Source organism: Chiloscyllium plagiosum, chromosome 7 (genome assembly GCF_004010195.1).
Source record: "Chiloscyllium plagiosum isolate BGI_BamShark_2017 chromosome 7, ASM401019v2, whole genome shotgun sequence".
NCBI lineage: Eukaryota > Metazoa > Chordata > Chondrichthyes > Orectolobiformes > Hemiscylliidae > Chiloscyllium > Chiloscyllium plagiosum.
The window spans coordinates 75072922-75095207 of NC_057716.1; the positions used below are offsets into that span (position 1 = coordinate 75072922).

The following is a 22286-nucleotide window of genomic DNA, read 5'->3' on the forward strand; positions in this document are numbered from 1 at the left end:
CAGCGGAGAAATTCCTGGAGTGAGTACAGCACGGTTTCCTGGGCCAATACGCTGAGAACAATCAACTAGAGAAAAGGCCATTCTAGACTTGGCACTGGGAAAGCTATGCCTGGCAATTTAGTTGTGAAAGATCCTTTAGGGATGAGTGACCTTATTGTGATAGAATTCTTCATTAAGGTGGAGAGTGACATTGTTGATTCTGAGACTAGGACCCTAAATCTAAATTTTAAAAAAATGTATCATTGCAAACTGACTGTGATCAACTGGAGAATGTAATTTAAAGGAACTTTGGTGGATAGGTAATGGCAAACACTTACAAAATGCTTGGAAGAGCTTCAACAATTATTCATTCCTGACAGAAATAAATAGAAAATGTGGCCCAAACATTACTAACAAGGGAAATTCAGGATAGTATTAGATCCAAGGAAGGGGCATTCAAACTGGCCAAATAAAGTAGCAGATCTGAGCACTGGGGGCAGTTTTAATTTCAACAAAGGAAGACTAAGGGATTAATTAAGAAGGGAAGATAGAGTACAAGAGTAAGCTTGCAGATACCATACAAGCTGCTTACAAAACCGTCCATAGGTTTGTGAAGTGAAAAAAGATTAGTGAAGACAAATGTAATTAGATCGTCAAAAACCAGGAAGCTTATAATGAGGAACAAAGAGAGAGCAGACAAATTAAATACATATTTTCATTCTGTATTTACAAAGGAAGACACAAATAATGGTCCCAATAATATGAAGAACTCGGTGTCCAGTGAGAAGAAGGAATTGAAGGAAATCAATAATAGTAGGGAAATGGTATGAGGGAAATTGATGGGATGAAGGCCTGGGCCTAACCATCTACATCCAACAGTACTTAAGGAAGTAGCTTTGAAATACTGGATCCATTAGTGGTCATCTTTCAAATTGTATAAACTCTGGAACAGTTCTGATGTATTGGAGGGAGACTAATGTAACCCCACTATTTAAAAAAGGCAGTATAGAGAAAAAGGAAATTATGGATTGCTTAGCCTGGTATCAGTCTTTGTGAAAAATGCTAGAGTCCATGATAAAACATTTAAAAGCAGATCAATTGGAAAACGTGACAGGATTGGTAGAGTCGACATGGATTTATTAAAGGAAATTAATACCTGACGAGTCTACTGGAATTTTTCAAGGATGTAACAAATAAAATTGATAAGGGAAGCCATTAGATGTGGTTTACTTGGATTTTCAGAAGATTTTTGATAAGGTTACACATAGAAGTTAGCATGTAATATGGAAATACAAGGGATTGGGGTAATGGAATGACAGGTAGAGAACTGGCTGGTAAACAGGAAACAAAGAGTAGGAATAAATGGGTCTTTTTTCAAGCAGCAGGAGTACTATTGTGGTACAATAGGGATCAGTGCTAGAATCTCAGTTATTCACAATAAATATTAATATATAGATGAGGGAACTAAATGTAATATCTTCAAAGTTGCAGACAACACAACACTTTGTAAGGTGAGCTGTGAGAAAGATGCAGAGATGATTCAGAATGATCTGGACCAGTTGAGTGAATAAGCTAATGCTTGGCAAAAGAAGGATAATGTGAATAAATGAGAAGTTATCCACTTTGGTAGCAAAAACAGTCAAGCTGATTATTATCTGAAAAACAATGCATTGGGAAAGGATGAGGTGTAACAAAATCTAGGTGTCCTTGTACACCAGTCACTGAAGATTAAAATGCAGGTGGAGCAGACAGCAAAGAAGGCAAATTGTATGTTGGTCTTTGTGGCGAGATAATTCAAAGACAGGAGCAGGGGTGTCTTGCTAAATTGTACAGGGTTTTGGTGAGACCACTTACATGTGGTTTTGATTTTCTTATCTGAGGAAGGATGTTCTGACTATGGAGAGAGCGCAATGAAGACTTACTTGACTGATTCCTGGGATGCCATGATTGATATATGAAAAGAAATTGGACTTGTTGGGACTATATTCACTGGATTTGAAAAGAATTAGGGTAAATCTCATTGAAACTTGTAAAATTTTAACAAGACTAGACAAGGTAAATGCAGGAGGGATGGTCTTGATGACTGGGGATTCCAGAGCTAAGGGGTCACATTTTAAAGATAGAGCCTATCAGGTAGACCATTTAGGACTGAGATGAGGAGAAATTTCTTCACCCAGAGATTAGTGAGCCTCTAGAGTTCTCTGCCACAGAAAATGGTTAAAGCCAAAAGATTGAATGCTTTCAACAAGGAGTTAGATTTGGTTCTTCGGGCTAAAAATGAATCAAAGGGTATTAAGAAAAAGCAAGTACAGAGTACTGAGTTGGATGATCAGCCATGATCAAATTGAATGGTGGGGTGGGCTTGAAGGGCTGAATGGCCTATTCCTGTTCCTAGCTTCTATGTTTCTGCCTTTTTTCTTCTGGAGGGCACTATTTACTTTATGTACATATGTGTAAGTTTGGTGGAAGGAAGAATAAATAAAGCAAAGTTTTTTTTATAAAATCATTTTCCAGCTTAAATGTCTAGTTTTCACATAAGCAAATTCTCTGATTATTTCTCTATCAATTTGATTTTCTTCAGGTAACTCTTCCTTTGTCAAACAGTCTCGCTACAGAATAATCATTCAGAAGCCTGACAATGGAGGACAGGAGTGTCCAGATACTCTGTATGAAGAAAGAGAATGTGAAGCACGTCCTCCTTGTCCAATTTATAGGTAAAAATAACTGGACATAAGAAGTGGATTGAAATTTTAAATGTCACTGGCAGATTCCCTCTGTGAGTTGAAGAATTATTTATTTATTTAAAAGCCACAGAATAAAAAATGCAAGATGCAGAAATTTGCTGCTCCGTTACAACAGTTGCTACACTTGAAGCTATTTTATTGACCGTAAAGGGCTTTGGGACATTTTGAGTTTGTGAAAAGTGATAAAGAAATGAAAGTTGTTCTTTTGTAAGCGAGATTCTGTCATAAACATCACATAAAAGGTGTATTTTCTAATACTCTACTCTTGCGTTTTGCTTATCTAAGTGAAATAATAGGTTTGGAATTAGAAGTTGGATCAAAGAAATGCCCCTGTTGAGTGCAGGATAGAATCATACAACCTCTATTGTGCATAAAGAGGCCATTCAGTCCTTCAAGGCTGCATTGACCCTTCAAAAGGCATACAGCACCTCCACCCTATCCTCATAATCCCTCACAACCCACCTAGCCTGCACATCCCTTGACACTTTGGGGCAATTTAGCATGGCCAATCCACCTAACCTTCACATCTCTGGACTGTGGGAGGACACCAGAGCACTCTGAAGAAACCCAAATAGACACGGGAAGAACATGCAAACTTCACACCGACAGATATCAAAGGTTGGAATTAAATCTGGGTTGTTGGCACTGTGAGACACCATTGACCCACTGTGCCACCCCCCAGGCGTGGATATCTTTATTGAAAATTATGTAAGTAGACATTGTTGTGTTCAGGGCTGTCACACAAAAAAAGGAAAAAAATGTCTTGCATTTATATACACTCTCATGACCCCAGACACCCTGAAGCATTGGAGTCAATTAAATACTCTGTGAAGCATAGTCACAGTTGTTCTATAGCAACTGCTCCTACAAGCAGAAATATAACTTTTACCTGTTTAATAGTGCTGGTTAAGCGATAGCATTGGCCAGGATATTGAGAGTGTCAATTGAGAATGCCACTGCTTCTCGTCAAATAGTGATCCTTTATGTATTTCTAAATAGGCAGATGGCCCTCACTTAAATATTGGATATTTGTCACGTTGGAATACCTTAAAGACATTCTCAGTCCTGCACGAGAGTACAATACATTGCCAGCCTGAAATTTATGCTCAGTTCTCTGAAATGGGTCTATTGGAACAACCTTCCCCTCCCCCCCAGTATTTGAATACTTCCTTTGCTTTTGAACATAGATATGATAATCAAGGTATGCTCTAACCTGGTTACTGTAATCTTGATCAAAATGCCATTTTGCTGTTTGGGTTAAGCAGTTCAACATTTGATTAGCTTCATTGACTGCTACTCTGCATTATGGAAGTTGTTGAATATTGAGTCTATGTGTCTTGCAACTTAGCCTTAACTAGATTAATAACCGTTCAGAAGTATATATGTTACTCCTCTTTTCTCTTTTCGTTCAATCTTATAATTATATGCATTACATTTAGCCTGCTGTTGCTCTGTTTGTTGCATTTATGCATTTTAAACACCTCATGCTGTAATTTCGGCGTCTCTTTATTTCATTGTGGACTAAAATTGATATCATCTGCTTGATGTAGCCCCAATTTACTTGAGGCTTCAGAATGCAACTCATTGATATGAACAAGAGACAATATAGTCCCAAGACTGAACTTCTGAAACCCTCCATTCTGATATTACCCATCTAACTAGTATCTATTATGTTTTACCCATCAGAAAGTTTTATATTAGTACAAAGAACAAAGAAAATTTACAGCACAGGAACAGGCCATTCAGCCCTCCAAGCCTGAGCCAATCCAAATGTACTGTCTAAACCTGTTGGTCAATTCCTAAGCATCTGTATCCCTCTGCTCCCCACCTACTCATGCATCTGTCCAGACACATCTTAAATGAATCTACCGTGCCTGCCTCTGCTGGCAACGTGTTCCAAATGCCCACCTCTGTGTGAAGTACTTGCCGCGTGTATCCCCCTTAAACTTTCCACCTCTCACCATGAAAGCGTGACCTCTCATTACTGAATCCTTCATCCTGGGAAAAAGCTTGTCTCTATCCACCCTGTCAATACCCTTCATGATTTTGTAAACCTCAATCAGGTCCCCCCTCAATCTCCTTTTTTCTAATGAAAATAAACCTAATCTACTCAACCTCTCTTCATAGCTAGCACCTTCCATACCAGGCAACATCCTCGTAAACCTTCTCTGCACCCTCTCCAAAGCATCCACATCCTTTTGGTAATGTGGTGACCAGAACTGTATACAGTATTCTAAATGTGTGTGTATCAATTTGTACATATTGATATGAAGTATGCCTTGCGTTGAATGTGCACAACTAAAAGCTTAATCTTTCCTGTGGAATTTTAACAAGTGCCTTTGGTTAATTGAAGGAACAAAGCCACTGTGTGTCTGTGATGGTTGAATTAGGTTGCCGTTTCCACAAAGAAATCAAGGAGAATAGTCAGACAGGGCCTTTCCAATCAGTACCTGTGCAGATGATTACAAGATGATTAGGGGTTTAGATAGGGTTAACTGTGAGAACCTTTTTCCACGTATGGAGTCAGCTATTACGAGGGGGCATAGCTTTAAATTAAGGGGGGGTAGGTATAGGACAGATGTTAGGGGTAGGTTCTTTACTCAGCGAGTCGTGAATTCATGGAATGCCCTGCCAGTAGCAGTGGTGGACTCTCCCTCTTTATGGGCATTTAAGCGGGCATTGGATAGGCATATGGAGGATAGTGGGCTAGTGTAGGTTAGGTGGGCTTGGATCGCTGCAACATCGAGGGCCAGAGGGCCTGTACTGCGCTGAATTCTTCTATGTTCTATGTTCTATGTTCTATGTTCTAGATCATGATTAAATGTTACTGTTTTATAATTATTATTGAAATTTTCTCCAAACTAATTCCAATGCTTCACAAAAAGTAAGATTAATGATTCTCAAGTTACCTGTCATCATCAATGTGTCGGTGTGAAAAAAGAATGTTAATTTCCCACAGTGTTGGTCTCCTTTTCTATAGCTCGCAAACCAGAGCTCCTTGATGGATTTCAAAGATAAACCATCTTAAGTTGTGTAGATCTGAAGAATAACTTTTGTGATTATGGAAGGAAGTTTCTCCACCCTGTTTAGAACATAGAACATAGAACATAGAAAATAGAACAATACAGCACAGAACAGGCCCTTCGGCCCTCGATGTTGCGCTGACCTGTGAACTAATCTAAGCCCACACTATCCCATCATCCCATCATCATCCATTTGCTAATCCAAGGATTGCTTAAATCTTCCCAACGTGGCTTTTCTATAGCTCGCAAACCAGAGCTCCTTGATGGATTTCAAAGATAAACCATCTTAAGTTGTGTAGATCTGAAGAATAACTTTTGTGATTATGGAAGGAAGTTTCTCCACCCTGTTTAGAATATAGAACATAGAACATAGAAAATAGAACAATACAGCACAGAACAGGCCCTTCGGCCCTCGGTGTTGCGCTGACCTGTGAACTAATCTAAGCCCACACTATCCCATCATCCCATCATCATCCATGTGCTAATCCAAGGATTGCTTAAATCTTCCCAACATGGCTGAGTTAACTACATTAGCAGGCAGGGCAATCCACATCCTTCCCACTATCTGAGAAAAGAACCTGCCTCTGACATCTATCTTAAGTCTATCACCCCTCAATTTGTAGCTATGCCCCCTCATACAAGCTGACGTTATTATCCTAGGGAAAAGACTTTCACTGTCTACCATATCTAATCCTCCGATCATCTTGTATGTCTCTATCAAATCTCCTCTGAGCTTTCTTCTTTCCAATGAGAACAGATCCAAGTCTCTCAGCCTTTCCTCATAAGACTTTCCCTCCAGACCAGGCAACATCCTGGTAAATCTCCTCTGCACCTTCTCCAGTTCTTCCACATCCTTCCTGTAATGGGGCAACCAGAACTGTACACAATATTCCAAGTGAGGCCGCACTAGCATTTTGTACAATTGTAGCATGACATTAAGGCTATGGAACTCAATCCCTCTACCAATAAAACCCAACACACTGTCTGCCTTCTTAGCAGCACTATCAACCTGGGTGGCAACTTTCAGGGATCTATGTACATGGACTCCAAGATCCCTCTGCACATCCACACTACCAAGAATCTTTCCATTGACCCTGTATTCTGCCTTCCTGTTATTCTTCCCAAAGTGAATCACCTCACATTTATCTACATTGAACTCCATTTGCCAACTCTCAGCCCAATTCGATAGTTTATCCAAGTCCCCCTGTAACCTGCAACATTCTTTCACACTATCCACCACTCCACTGACTTTAGTGATGTCAACAAATTTACTAACCCATCCACCTATGCCTGTGTCATAGTCATTTATAAAATGACAAACAGTAGTGATCCCAAAATTGATCCTAGTGGCACACCTCTAATAACCGGTCTCCGGGCTGAACATTTTCCATCAAATTGTTGCCTTCTTACAGAAAGCTAGTTTCTAATCCAAACTACTAAATCACCCTCAATCCCATGCCTCTGCATTTTCTCCAAAGGCCTACCATTTGGAACCTTATCAAAGGCTTTACTGATGTCCATGTACACCACATCGACTGCCCTACCCTCATCCACGTGCTTGGTCACCTTCTCAAAAAACTCAATGAGGTTTGTGAGACATGACCTGCCCTTGACTAAAATATGTTGACTATCTGTAATCAAATTGTTGCTTTCTAGATGATTATAAATCCTATCTCTTATAATTCTTTCCAAAACCTTTCCCACAACAGACGTATGGCTCACTGGTCTATAATTTTGATCACTTTACTTTAGGTGGAAGACTCATAAATGGCATCACTGTATCTTGGCACCTGATTATGTCAGACAAGGAACAATTGGAGCAACTGAGGCCTGTGGTTCTGGTTTGCAAACCAGAGGTAAGATTTTTTGTGAAGTTCCATATTTTATCGGTGAACGCTCAAGACCTTTTGATAGAATGGTATGAATTTAAAATTTCCTCATTAATCTTCCAAATACATTTAGGAACACAAACAATCATGTGGCAATATCTTGGAATTTTACAATAATGTAAATGTTTTGCTATGATAAGCTAAGGTGAATTCTTTGTGCTTACATTGAAGAACTATTCCAAACAAAGCATGCTGGTATAAAAAGAATTTTCTGACATTGTAGGGTTCTTTCTTTTTTTCCTTTTTTGTTTGTATTTTGAAACTGCAATGTCATTTGATTTTAGATACTATCTTAGTTTGTGGATTTCACTCCTTTTGCAGTAAGGTGTAATTATATCAACTGGATTGAATGAGCCAGTTGTAGTTCTATAATATAGACATGTCAAATGTTGCAGAAGGAATTATAATTGTGTGAACTTTGCTTGTAGAGTGCCTTAGTATTTAGTGAGATGGTTGATCCAGTAAAGTTTGCATCAACCCTGGCAGCTGACTAAATATTGTGCCCTGTTATTGTAACATAAAAGTATCGAGTGAACTGTATTCAGCAACTTTTGATCCAACCATTTCATAGAATCTTGCAAAAGGATGTCCTTTATTAATTTATGTCATGTAACTTTTGGAAAGCTAAATTCCCTCTGTGTCCAACTGTGTGTGCATTTTGTTTTCCCTCCAGAATTGAGGTCAGTGGTGAGAAGAAGTTTGTGTGGTACATGATTTGTTCTAGCACTTATTATTCTTGGGGTTATTTGTAATTACTTTTATCTCCTTTTCCCCCTCCTATCTTCTCATCTCTCTGTTGTTTATCATGCCACATTAATTTTCAATAGCTTTTAAATTATCAGTCTGAATCCTAACCAATCAAATAACTCTTCTGCCATCTTGGGCTTGAAACCCATTTGGATAGGCCCGGATCACTCTTATCCCCATTCTCTTCATGTTCTCCAAATAGTTTTTGGAAACATTTGTTGTTGCTGCCTTACAAACAACAATCTTAACTACCTTACCTTTCCTTTTCATGAAGCTTTCCACTCAGTACACTCACTGAAGGTTAATCTTGTCAACCATTTAGCCATCTCACTCAACTACCCATAACCGCCTCATTGGTATGGGTCCTGGATAACAATAAACCCTATGCTTTGAGTATTATTATCTAGATCTTCACAGATAAGTCCCTTACAATTCTCAAATTTATTGTTTATCAAATCATTAACATTCTAGAAATTGACAAAAAAACATTGTCTGACAAAGCCTCTGGAGTGACCCTGTGGCCATTATTATCAAATCACTGTGTGGTCTCTTTTGCTATCAATGCTGCTCTTCTTCATCCTTCAAGCACTTTGCTTTATTCAGCCCATTTCATCAGTTTTTTTTTAACGTCCTTATTGTCTATCATCCCCTATTCCAATCATCACTCCAAATTGATAACGGAGATATCTTCCTCCCTGATGCCAATCTCCCCCTGTGCAATGAGCAACTTCACATCCTCTTAATAAGATTTAATTTCCATCTTGGGTTGATAGTTGGGCTCTTGTGCAAGTCCTGTTCCCTTCACTCCTCACTTGAAAACTGTACTTTCAGTTGTTTGAATCACACACTCTGCAATGTCCTTCACAAACCACAGACCTTCCATCACCTTCTTACTTCTTTGAGAGCTCAGTTTATATACCCACCTTTGACCAACTCTGGTCACATCTTTTGAAACAGCTTATTTTGCCATAGCAACTATTTTATCTGATTGTGTCTATGAATTATTGTTGGATGTTTTACTGAAGGTTTACATTAAGGTCCAAATTGTTGTTTTTGTTGTTGTAAAAATCCTGGTCGATGGATTTATCTGCAAAACTCACAGTGATGTAATTTAGATTATTGAATCATTTGATTATAATGTGATGCAGAGAAAAATAATGCACGGTACTTCATGTTATTCTCTTAAACTCTGACTGATTAATATTTGATTTGATCTGTGATATTAAGACTTAAATGATACTTGTTTCAAAGTCTAGATGTTCTTTTTATTTACAAAAGTACTTACAATACAAGAAGAAGTTAAAATACAAAGGTTATATTTATAGTTCAGTTAGTTACAAACATAACACCCTGCAGATATGCTAACAGGTTATCAGCTCATCAACTTGAATGGCCTCGTGGTAATATGTGTAAGAAGACAAGTCCAGTATTTATGCCTTCCTTAAATGGATTAAAAGCCACCCTTATCTTTATTTGCGAAAAAGGTATCCTTTTATCTTGGCCTATGATTCAGCCTAAATGTCATCTGTTCTATTACTTTTGAGATAACACACACGGCATCTAACCTCCCAAACCTCCCTGAAATTATGCAATAAAACATAAGAAGAATGAATGACACCTTTATTTGGAATCCTCAAAGGACAGATTTTATTGGATAAGATTTCAATCTTTAGCTGTTTAATTAAATGGCACTGTACAGATAGAATGAAGGCTCTATTCTAAAATGGAGTCTTATAAAAGCACTTAGCTTAATCTTTACATTCAGCATAGGAAAGCTTCTGTGCGTTTAAAGAGTGTATATCTTTCTTACTTCCGATATTTATCTTTGTGGTAAATTGTCTCCCATCATGCATTATTCTGCAGGATGGTTGTTCCCTTTTAAGTGCTAGCAACTTGTTGTGTTATATTTTTCAGTCTTTAAATATCAGATGGCTCTATGTACTGAAATAAACTAAGTGTTTATTTCCTTTATTACTTATCAGTATTAATTTCTAACAATACTCATTTACCTGCTGTGCCCTTACCTCAGATTTTCATGTTGTTACAATTACATAACCATCTTGAATTATTTTCTTATCTAGTATAAATTTCTGATTAACATTAAATATCATGAAGCAGATAAAGAAAGACATTAGACTGAAGCAACAATGCAACATGCCATCAAGAAAGGATGAATTTATAAGATTCTCCAGATCCCTTTCCACCATCATTCATTTTGTGGATATTTATGCTAAGTATTAATTTTCTCTTGTCCAATTATCCAAATTTCAGTGTCAATTTGAAGGAAACAAATGCTGAATTCTGAAAATTCAAATTCTATGTACTTTTTTACTCTAATTTTAATCAGCTGTCAATGTGTTTAGTTCTCTCCCAACTTTTCCTTTTTCTATGAGGAGGTGAAAGTCCTATGACTGAAATTTTATTTCACTTTTCTGAACCAGATAAACCATTTCATTTACTATTGATGTAATTTATTTTGTTGGGACTGCCAATTGACCCTAGGAATGCATCAGTTATCTTTTCTAATGTCAGTGACTCTACCATACTAACCATGATTTGGAGATGCCGGTGTTGGACTGGGGTGTAAAAAGTTAAAAATCACACAACACCAGGTTATAGTCCAACAGGTTTAATTGGAAGCACACTAGCTTTTGGAGTATCGCTCCTTCATCAGGTGATAGTGGAAGGCTCAATCCTAACACACAGAATTTATAGAAAAAAGTTACACTGTGATGTAACTGAAATTATACATTGAAAAATTGATTTTCTGTTAAGGCTTTCATCTGTTAGAATACTGTGATAGTTTCACTTCTTTCATGTGTAAATCACAAAGCCTTTTTTTTAAAAAGTTGCATTCTTGGTTTAGCTGTCAACAATGGTGATAGTTAGACAATATGTTGAAGGTTTTGGCCCCCTGTGTTCTCTGTCTATGCCATGACGTTTAGATTGATTCTAATCTAAAAAGTGAGATGACGGAGTTTTACACGGATTCATGCAGTTTTTGAGCTCAGAGTTCTACATGAATGCATGCAGTTTTTGAGCAAAGTACAATGTAACTCTGCAAGTACAAATTCACCCCACAAAATATATGTGCATGTGGGTCTTTGTCCGACTGTGTGTGTCTGTCTGGGTTGGGGGTTGTGAGTGTGAGAAAGTGTATGTGTGTGTGTAGTGAGTGCAGAGTGTCCTAAGTCTGTGAGGGAGTGCATGTGTGAGTGTGGGAGTGTGTGTGTCTGTAAGGGTGTGTGTGGGTGTCTGTGTGCACGTCTGTGTATATGTGTGTCCGTGTGTATATGTGTATAGGAGTGCCTGTGTGTGTTTGAGAGTGTGTGTGCATAGGAGTATCTGTGTGCGTGTATAGTGCAATGGTGGTCACCTGTAATGTGACATGAACCCAAGGTCCCGGTTGAGGTCCTCCCTATGGGTACCGAACTTAGCTATCAGCCTCTGCTCGGCCACTTTTCTCTGCTGTCTGCCCCGAAGTCCACCTTGGAGGATGGTCACCGAAGGTCCGAGGTTGAATGTCCTGGACCGCTGAAGTGTTCCCCAACTGGGAGGGAACCCTCCTGTCTGTTGATTGTTGTGCGGTGCCCATTCATCCGTTATCGTAGTCTTTGCTCGGTTTCCCCAACGTACCATGCCTCCTTGCCTGCAACGTATAAGATAGACAACATTGGCTGAGTCACATGAGTACCTGCCATGTACAAGGTGGGAGATGTCCCCACGCGTAATAGTGGTATCTGTGTCCACACTCTGACACGTATTGCAGTGCCTACCGTGACAGGGTTGTATGGAGTTGTCCTGAGAGCCGGGCAGCTTGCTACGAACAATGATCTGTTTGAGGTTTGGCAGACACACACACACAGACAGACAAAGACCCACCATGCACACATATATTTTGTGGGATGAGTTTGTACTTGCAGGGTTACATTGTACTTTGCTCAAAAACTGCATGAATTCCTGTAAAACTCCATTATCTCACTTTTTAGATTAGAATCAATCTGAACATCATGGCATAGACAGAGAACACAGGGGGCTAACACCTTCAACATATTGTCTAGCTATCACCATTGTTAACAGCTAACCCGAGAATGCAACTTTTTTAAAAAAAGGTTTTATGATTTACACATGAAAGAAGTGAAACTCTCACGGTATCCTAACAGATGAAAGGCTTAACAGACAATCAATTTTTCAATGCATAATTTCAGTTACATCACACTGTAAATTTTTTCTATAAATTCTGTGTGTTAGGATTGAGCCCTCCACTACCACCTGATGAAGGAGTGATACTCCGAAAGCTAGTGTGCTTCCAATTAAACCTGTTGGATGAGAACCTGGTGTTGTATGATGTTTAACTTTGTAACATACTAACATTTTTGTATGATTAGATATTTGACTTTGTTATGTTCTATAACTGCATCCTAGTTCTACACATCTTCTGGAAGTGACCGTTAGTTTTACTGATGTAGTATTCTTTCGATAATTGGGTACTGATTGTGTCTATGAGGCTCCCGTATCCTACAGCACTAACAATGACTCTTAGTACCTGCTGTCTGTCTACTCTTCGTGGCTTTAAAACTGAATGGAATCAATTGTCCTTCTCTTAATATTTCTCTAATTCTTCCCTGCTTTCTGCTTCTGGTGCAAGCTTAGCAAATTTGTCTAAAGTCTGATCTTCTTTGGACTATAATAAATCTGACAAAAGAAACATCAGTATTTCCAGCAATAGTTTGTTCCTTATGAATTCTGGTTTTAAAGCTGGACATACCAGGGATGTGGGGGTAGAGGGTTGTGTGAGGACTAAAACTTCAGTCAGAAGCTGACAAATGAGAAGAAAGTCTGGCCAGAAACAATAATGCTGAAGGCAGCAATATCAAGCCCATGATGTGATCTCTGCCCCATACTAGGAAGGAAGTCACACCTTTGGGAGCCATTAGCAGATCTGCCATATTAGTCCTGGCAGCATCACAAGCTGAATTACACATTGTAGTACAGCATGCAAGCCAATGAGGAAGGCAGCCATCAATCCTGAACTGAGGTAAGTATGAGGTATTGAGTCAAGGGGTTAGTAATTCGTTGAAGATTGGTGAAGGGTATCTAGAGGGGTTTTGGAGAGCAGGCAGGAACTATGATATGGAGGAGGGCGGGTACTGTATTATGGTGATGTGTCCTTGCTGTGAAAAGAGTACTCCCTTAAGAGTTTACTTCCTTTTCGTCCAGCCATTTTAAAATCCTCTATTTTAAACACAGCTACCACTTCCACTGGGCTGCTATTATTAATTATATTGTGGTGTGGGCTGCAAATGATCAGTGTCAATGGAACCTTAATTATTTATTTACTCATGGTGGTTGGACTGGTGATTACAGAGTCTGCTTAACCACCATACTATGGTGGTGAGTTCGATGTTAGGCATGTTTGGGGGTAGACTAACTATCCAACCTATTTTAGGTGCCTGCCATCCATGCCTATATTCTGCTTATTGCCAATTTTCTATTGATCTGTGGAGAGGAATAAATAACTCATTAATGGAATCCTGAGGATGCTGAACACTTCTGTGAAATCTTGCTCACTCAAAATATCTCCAAACCAAATTTAATTGCTTGAAACTTGTTGAGGTAGGTACCTTAGCAATATCCATGTCAATTGCGGTCAAAGCTAACGAGAGAGACTTATTTTAAAATTGCAACATGGCCTCCTAAAGCATGAGAATGATTGACAGGAATTGTGCACAGTCTCCTGATTGGAAAGTTGCTGCTCCTCATATTTGAAAAGGACTAACAATGGCATACTTTATCCACATCTGAATCAGGGATTAGGATATTTGGATTTGTGTTAAGAGGTGTAACTGTTTCACATCTCATTGCAATTTATACTGAGGCATCCAACAGCACAGATCATATCCAGGAAAAGCAACACTACAAATCTATGAATAAATAAAAATTCTGACTGCAATAATTTCATAGTGCTGATATCACTAACCTCAAGGGCCCTTGTCCTTCCTAATAAAGTCCTAAAGATGTGCCGAAGCCTGTGAGGCCTCTCTCCAATCCCCAACAGTATTCCTGACACCCATGAGACTTGAGATCTTCCCAATTGATCCCAAGCAAATCCAGCCCACAGACCTCATGTCCTGTCCTGTAAACACCCAAGATCCAAACTGACCTGGAATTTGGGGCAGTGACCTGTGTGGCTTACGATTGCAGTGCCATTGCATTATGATGAGGTCTGAGTCCCAATTGCTTGGGCTACCAGATGTCACCAACTTACTGTGTCTTATTAACACTGCTGAGAGGGTCTCTTTAATCACCCTTTTATGTTTCTTAATATTGTTAAGACTCCCCAACCCCAGGGAAAAGACTTTGTCTATTTATCCTATTCATGCCCCTCATAATTTTGTAAACCTCTATAAGGTCACCCCTCAGCCTCCGATGCTCCAGGGAAAACAGCCCCAGCCTGTTCAGCCTCTCCCTGTAGCTCAGATCCTCCAACCCTGGCAACATCCTTGTCAATCTTTTCTGAACTCTTTCAAGTTTCACAACATCTTTCCGATAGGAAGGAGACCAGAATTGCACGCAATATTACAATAGTGGCCTAATCAATGTCCAGTAGAGCTGCAACATGACCTCCCAACTCCTGTACTCAATACTCTGACCAATAAAGGAAAGCATACCAAACGCCTTCTTCACTATCCTATCTACCTGCGACTCCACTTTCAAGGAGCTATGAACCTGCATTCCAAGGTCTCTTTGTTCAGCAACACTCCCTAGGACCTTACCATTAAGTGTATAAGTCCTGCTAAGATTTGCTTTCCCAAAATGCAGCACCTCGCATTTATCTGAATTAAACTCCATCTGCCACTTCCCAGCCCATTGGCCCATCTGGTCAAGATCCTGTTGTAATCTGAGGTAACCCTCTTCGCTGTCCACTACACCTCTAATTTTGGTGTCATCTGCAAACTTACTAACTGTCCTCTTAAGCTCGCATCCAAATCATTTATGTAAATGACAAAAAGTAGAGGACCCAGCACCGATCCTTGTGGCACTCCACTGGTCACAGGCCTCCAGTCTGAAAAACAATCCTTCACCACCACCCTCTGTCTTCTACCTTTGAGCCAGTTCTGTATCCAAATGGCTAGCTCTCTCTGTATTCCATGAGATCTAACCTTGCTAATCAGTCTCCCATGGGGAACCTTGTCGAACGCCTTACTGAAGTCCATATAGATCACATCTACTGCTCTGCTCTCATCAATCTTCTTTGTTACTTCATCAAAAAACCGATGCCCAAGTCGGTGTGGACATTTTGGACCGAAGGGTCTGTTGCCACACTTTAGGGAATCTTATCTTAAGAATCAACTTCCTTACATTATTCCTTTGCTTAAACGAAAACCAACTCACTCGACATGAGACTACAGATCAAAACTTAAACCTTCAGGGTCTACATGATCGAGTTAGTCGCAGTATAAATTTCCTGAACCATTGAAGGAGCATTTATGTGCTGTTTAAACAGGGTAGAATTGCAATATATTAGTTTGTAAATATAATGACCCATTGGGAATTCTTTATGCATGTTGCTCCAGATTAATCTGAAATGCAAATATAATTTGAGGCAAAATTAACAGCAAACTGGGGATAATTCCCTTGATGGTCACAAGCAATGACAGTGGTGCTTCTCTTTATTTTCTTTTTTTATATCCAGAAGTGTTATTACACATAACTGAACAGCTACATTCCCACCAGTAACTCACCTGTGGTACAATGATGCTTCTGAATAGTAGTAATCGCTAAATATATGTGAAGATTGTTTATTTTCGTTTATGAGATATCATGAGACGTGGCTCTCCAGTGAGTTAAGCAAAAGAGTTTCTAAAAACCTAACTTGTTCTTCTGGAGATCAATATCCATGCATTTCTCATCTAGAATTGTCTGTTGCTAGGTTTGGCTGTGCTGTACAGTAACTGAATAAAACAAGCGTGAAACCTCAGAGGACCTTTTCCACACATTTAACTTGTGTGAATCGAAACACTTGAACTGACTCGAACGTTTGATACAATACATCCCATGCAGTGTTTTACACATTGTTTTAGTGAGGGCTAGACATATGCTTGGTGTTAAGGGGCCAGCTGTTGCCTGAATGTGGAGGCAAGAGGAGTAGGTGTGGTTCACACTCAGAGAATGTTACCAACAGTCAGACTCTGCTACATCACATCTATCTGCATTCTCCAATCATTGTCACTGTCTCCTGCCTTCATTGTAGCCCTGAAATGACCTTAATGGCCTGATGGTGCTACCATTTCCCTGGTTGTAGATGACTGTTCTGGAACCACCAGCACCACTGTTTCTGATCTAACGTGTTACAATTCGAGCTGACAGTAATACCAGACAAATCAGATCACATACTGAAAACTCGTTTGGTAGGTCATATACTTAACTTTTCTCAGTTAATTATCATGATAGTTAGACTCTGAAATACGTATTCACACAGGGCTGCAGGTGTTCTTTAACAACAGAATGCAAATTTATTTCCCCAAAGGGAGGCAAACCGTAAATAAAACTAAATATAGGACAGTCAGAATCAAACAGTAAAACATCATGTCGACCAATTTTCCCACACTTTCTTTTACAGATAATCAATTCCACTCAAATTTCACTCCTATCTTAACTTTTACTTAACTCACTCCTCTTACTTTCTTTACGTTGAACTATAGAGACATTCCCTTCTAATCAGTGGACTTGAACCTTTCACAATTCTAATGGTGTAATTTTTTTCCCCTGGTTTTAAGAACTTGAAGATTTCTGTCCAAGCTCTCCTGGATTAACAAATCCACAAATGAAAACAGCCCAGCTATGGCAATTAGTTGCCCTGAACTAAAAGCTAGATTGTTTTGCTACACAAAAAAAAACTGTTTCCCCCTCTATACTGAATTTCTGATTCTCCTGACTTGACCTCAAACCTAAAGCAAATGATTTTCTGATCTGTTGCGAACTTATTGGTATTAAACATTTTGTCAATTAATGCTTCAAGGGTTCTGTCAGGCATTTGGTTGCAGCCACATCCTATTTTGGAATTGATGCACTTTAGTCACTATTCCAAATGATTTTCTAATCTTCAAACAAAAATTCCTCACATCTGACACACTGATCTGCATCTGTTGAAAATGCAAATCCCAAACTGAAAGATATATTATGCATTTCATCACAGGCTAATCATTACCATTCAAAGTTTGTGAGAAGATTTGTAGCTCGGGTGCTTGTTGCTGTGGTTTTGTTCGCCGAGCTGGAAGTTTTTGTTGCAAACGTTTCGTCCCCTGTCTAGGTGACATCCTCAGTGCTTGGGAGCCTCCTGTGAAGCGCTTCTGTGGTGTTTCCTCCGGCATTTATAGTGGCCTGTCCCTGCCGCTTCCGGTTGTCAGTTTCAGCTGTCCGCTGTAGTGGCCGGTATATTGGGTCCAGGTCTATGTGTTTGTTGATGGAGTTTGTGGATGAGTGCCAAGCTTCTAGAAATTCCCTGGCTGTTCTTTGTTTCGCTTGCCCTATAATGGTAGTGTTGTCCTGGTTGTTGTTGCTATTACCATCAATTCGCCACCCCATTGTGCCTCTCTCCTTCCTCATTCCTCACACCCTTTGTTTTCCATGCCACCACACACTTTATCCTCAGTTAGCTGGCTGTTTCCAACTTGCCACATGGTTGTAGCGTAACACAAGTTACGTTTTAAGGTTTAATATTGATGCAATACATTTGGAGCCTTTAAGCTGATTTCCTGAGCAGAATGTGCTCTTCCCTCCTCATCCTCTTTTCCCCTTGAAAATCCTAAAAAAGTCTCTCACTTGGTTATCTCTTCCACAGTAAACCCATTAGACATTGCATAATTGTGATACCCTTTACTTCAATTAGTCATTCTTAACTTTGCTTAACGTGAGATAATTGTAAAAACAATCTCAAAATAATGCTTTCTTACTGTTAAATGTTTTGTTTGTTAGCACATCCTCTGTCTGAATGTGAGTGGTTATTTGCTGGCAGGGGAACTGCTGCAGCTGAATCAGTCTAAAGATGTTCTTGAAATTCAACACAAAATCTTAAATCAAGACAAAGTTCAAGAAGTAGACATTTCAGCCCCATAACAATAATGGAGCCAAGAGATAATTTGACAGCAGCTTGAACTGTATAATATTCTGTAACTAAAGCGATCATCCCAGCAGCCGTTATGGGTCAATATTGATGTCAGCTTATGAGAAAGAGACTAAATAATCAGAAAATGTCAGTCATGAGCAATCTTTTCAGTGACATTGCTTCATATGTGACTTGTCTGGCAGAAGACTCAAAGGAAATAGTACTCTATTCTATCTTGTAAGTGCCAATCTCAAAAGTTCAAAGTTAGATTATTGATACTGCTTCCTTTTGGTGACTATTAGTGTTTCAGTATTTAATTACCTTGAAAGCTGATTGTGGTATATCTCTGCTCATCTTTTAGCCAAAGAATAATCTGGGTACTGTAAGAGGAAAATAATAATGAACTTAATGAGAGCGTTTCCTACTGTTGCTTATATATTCATAGTCAATTGACCATGGTCGATTCATTGGACGTGCGTAACTAAGGATGACTTTAACATTGTATGAATTCCCCTTAAATTAATTAATTCATTAGTTTCAGAATACTATTTATTGAACCAATAAATTTCAAAGTTTCCTGAAGATTTTACATGACTATGACATGCACAGCATACCAGTTACATAATGAATTGAGGAATCTGTTGTCATCTCTTGATCTGCACGAATTGAAAGAGTCTGACATGGTGCAGTGTGATGTTTTAGAATGGGAATGGGAATGTAGACACAGGTACATAGCTGTAGACTGTTATGCTGAAGGACTTTAAAACATTGTTATAATGATGGCCTCTTGTGACCTTCATTTCAAAAGGCACTGTATTTTCCAATTATTGGACAAAGTACTTTTTTGGATGGAATTCACACCCAGTTTTCCGTAGCCTGGGGGACTTTAATCATCTCCCTTCTGTTCTTCATTTCATCCATTATGCTAATTGTGATGACAGCTGCCCATCTCGTTGAATCATGCAGCACCAAAAAAGTGGGAGTGATCGCCGCTGGCAGAGTTTTGTCACGTTCATGTTACTAGCACCATAAATAAAACTCAGCTGCACAACACTTGAGGTGCTAAAACCAGGAACTGCCCTTTACACCACTGTCAACCCCAAAGATTTAGCTGACACCGACTAAGTAAGCTCATTGGTTTACCAACAGGCACCTGCAGCTGCTGGTAGGCAGAGTGATAAAATGTAGCGCAATGCTGTTTCCTGCTGACCGACAAAGAACTCCATACTACCAAATCAACCAAACTAGACTAGGACAGCAGCCTGCGCCAGTGCAGTAATCCGGGTGAGAAAAAAGTCCACAGCAGTGCAGGAACAAGATTAATGATCTTCTGCACTCTGCAAGGGTAGACTCCACCTTTTTCTCTCTGCTACCTCATTCTCACAGGGGTATCACTCACTTCAATTCCGCCATCGCACACATTTCTAACCAATGGTCATGGACCATAACTTGTACAATTGCGTGTATCATGTCCACTCAATGACTCTAACCCACCGCATCCTCCGAAACTACTGACCCTTCATGCCCTATGTGTCTCCTATTCACAAACAAGTGATAACTCATCACCACTCCTGCCCTACGTGTCACCAATAGCTTCTATCATACTCAGTTCCTCCCTTTGTCTAATTGTAGGAAAAACTTGGCTCTCACCCATATCTTTGACTGGGACCAGACAAGGCTCTTGACTGACTTTAGGTTGTGCTTGCCTGTAGGTTGTACTTGAGATTGATCTCCTTTGACTTTCTATCACGTCATTTGATTGAAGCATGTGAAATGCATTAGCCACTTAAGCTGCTGGTACTTGCTGTAAATGTGATATTGCCACAGCATGCTGCTATACAGTGACATGTCCACACCTTTGACTTTTCCAAACTGTGAAAAGCTGCCTATCTCTCACTTTCCCCTCAAAAAACACTTCTAGCAATCTCTAAGTAAGCTTAAAGTGAGTAAGTATTAAGAAATTAAGCCAAGACCTATAAAGTGTATGAGCGTGTGATGTTCTGCATTCAAAGTGTCCTGGCACAACCATGCAAGATATAGGAGTCCCTAGTTTCAAAAGTGAAATCCTGAAGGACTGAGGTAGTGTGTGTGTTGATCTGAGAATAGGCATGAAATAGTGAGGCTGGTGGCTTTCTAATGTCAACTTGCTTGAATGAAAGGTGAAGGAGCACAGTGTCTATAAACATGCAGGAATTTTGTGGTGAAGACAAAGTTGGGTGAAGGCCTGGAGAAGCTGATCAGCCATGATCATAATGAATGGTGGTGCAGGCTGGAAGGGCAGAATGGCCTGCTCCTGCACCTATTATCTATTGTCTATTGTAAATGGAGCCATTATTGTGCCATATTCTGCCATTTAGACATTGTGCTAAAGACCTTTATAAAGTTATCCAGTGATCACATACTATTTCAACTTCAATTTGGATGAGGACTTCACATCTCTGTCAGGTTTAAATCTGAAACTGTTATTGAAAGATGAAACAATTGAGTCAGTACTATCTGGAGCAGACATCTCAAGTGAAAATATTTTTAAATTCTTTCTCATCTTTTGATATAATAAACAAGAATGTTCCCTTTGATACACAATCATGTCATTGAAGTTCCACCTTAGTTAGATCTTTGTGGATTTATAAGCACCTTTTGTTAGCTATCTGCCTTTAACCAAAACATTATTCAAAACTTTTGAACAGATCGAGTATTGACACACCTGTAAGCTTGGTGATATCTGGAGCTTGTCATATGGATGCGTGAACAATTATATTTCTATAAAGCCTTTCAGGTCATGGCAGAGTTGGTATTATACAAATCTGACTCTGGAAACATTTGCTACTTAACACTTAATTGAAATGCACACTAGTAATCGAATAACTCTTGGGAGAATTCCAGTGCTCATTTTCAAAATGTTTCATGGTTGCAAGTAACTATTGTCATTTGTAGAGTTTGATGCAGTGATAATGATGGCAAAACTGTCAGTGTTAGTTGTCATTCCCTCACTAAAGCTGGCAGCAATTTCAGGAGTCCACATGTGCAGAATAACATAAATCTCCAAGATTTATTATTAATTATTCCAACTCTGAGGAAGACTAGGCTCCATATCTTCAGTGTTATCACTGAGTCTGCACAGACATTTGTACAGCTGTTGAACAAAAGTGCACATATATTTACAAATGTGATAATGTATTTACATTGATGTGTCACCTCTGTGCCTTCAGGAAGTCATCTTCTTTCTTTCCTTTCCACTATGTCTCAGTGAAGTTCCATGCTCCACTCTGAGGTGGAGGGAGTCTGCCCTGCAGTGGACCCTGTTGGCCTTGGTTCTGTCCCATGACTCTGGGTGCTTGTGGCCAAAGGGCTAGGCAAGATGAGAATGGCTTCTTTGGATGTAGGAGCACCCTCCTCTGACCAATAAGATCTTATTGATCATTTTGCCAGGTATTATATTATAAAGCAACACATTAACCAGTGTGTTTTGGGATGGACAGTAAATGCTGGCATGGCCAGTGGTGCTTGCATTGCATGAATGAATAAAAACTGTGCATTTTCTTTTAAAGTAATTTTTGCCTGTTCTTAGTCTATATGGTAACCTTAGGGCATGTACATTCTTCAGTTAGGAAGTGACCTGCTTCACATCTCCACCAGTATTATTGTAAGCAAGAGTGGCCTCGCACTATTCTCTGAATATTTTGTTTCTCCGTCGATCAGAAGAGGGTGTTCCGCTCTAGCTTGATATTTACCGACATCAATGCAACTGAACTTGTAAGATCAATGATGTGGGTAATTGAATTTGCATGTTCGTACT

At 39.4% G+C, this 22286-nt stretch overlaps 1 protein-coding gene across 1 annotated transcript in view; it reads left to right on the forward strand.

The window, feature by feature from the left end:
• thsd7ba (thrombospondin, type I, domain containing 7Ba) overlaps positions 1–22286 on the forward strand; it is a 901507-nt gene that overhangs the window by 513499 nt on the left and 365722 nt on the right. The window contains exons 13-14 of the mRNA XM_043694069.1: positions 2561–2693; positions 7499–7602. Coding sequence (XP_043550004.1) covers positions 2561–2693; positions 7499–7602 — 237 coding nt within the window. The remainder of the gene's footprint in view (positions 1–2560; positions 2694–7498; positions 7603–22286) is intronic.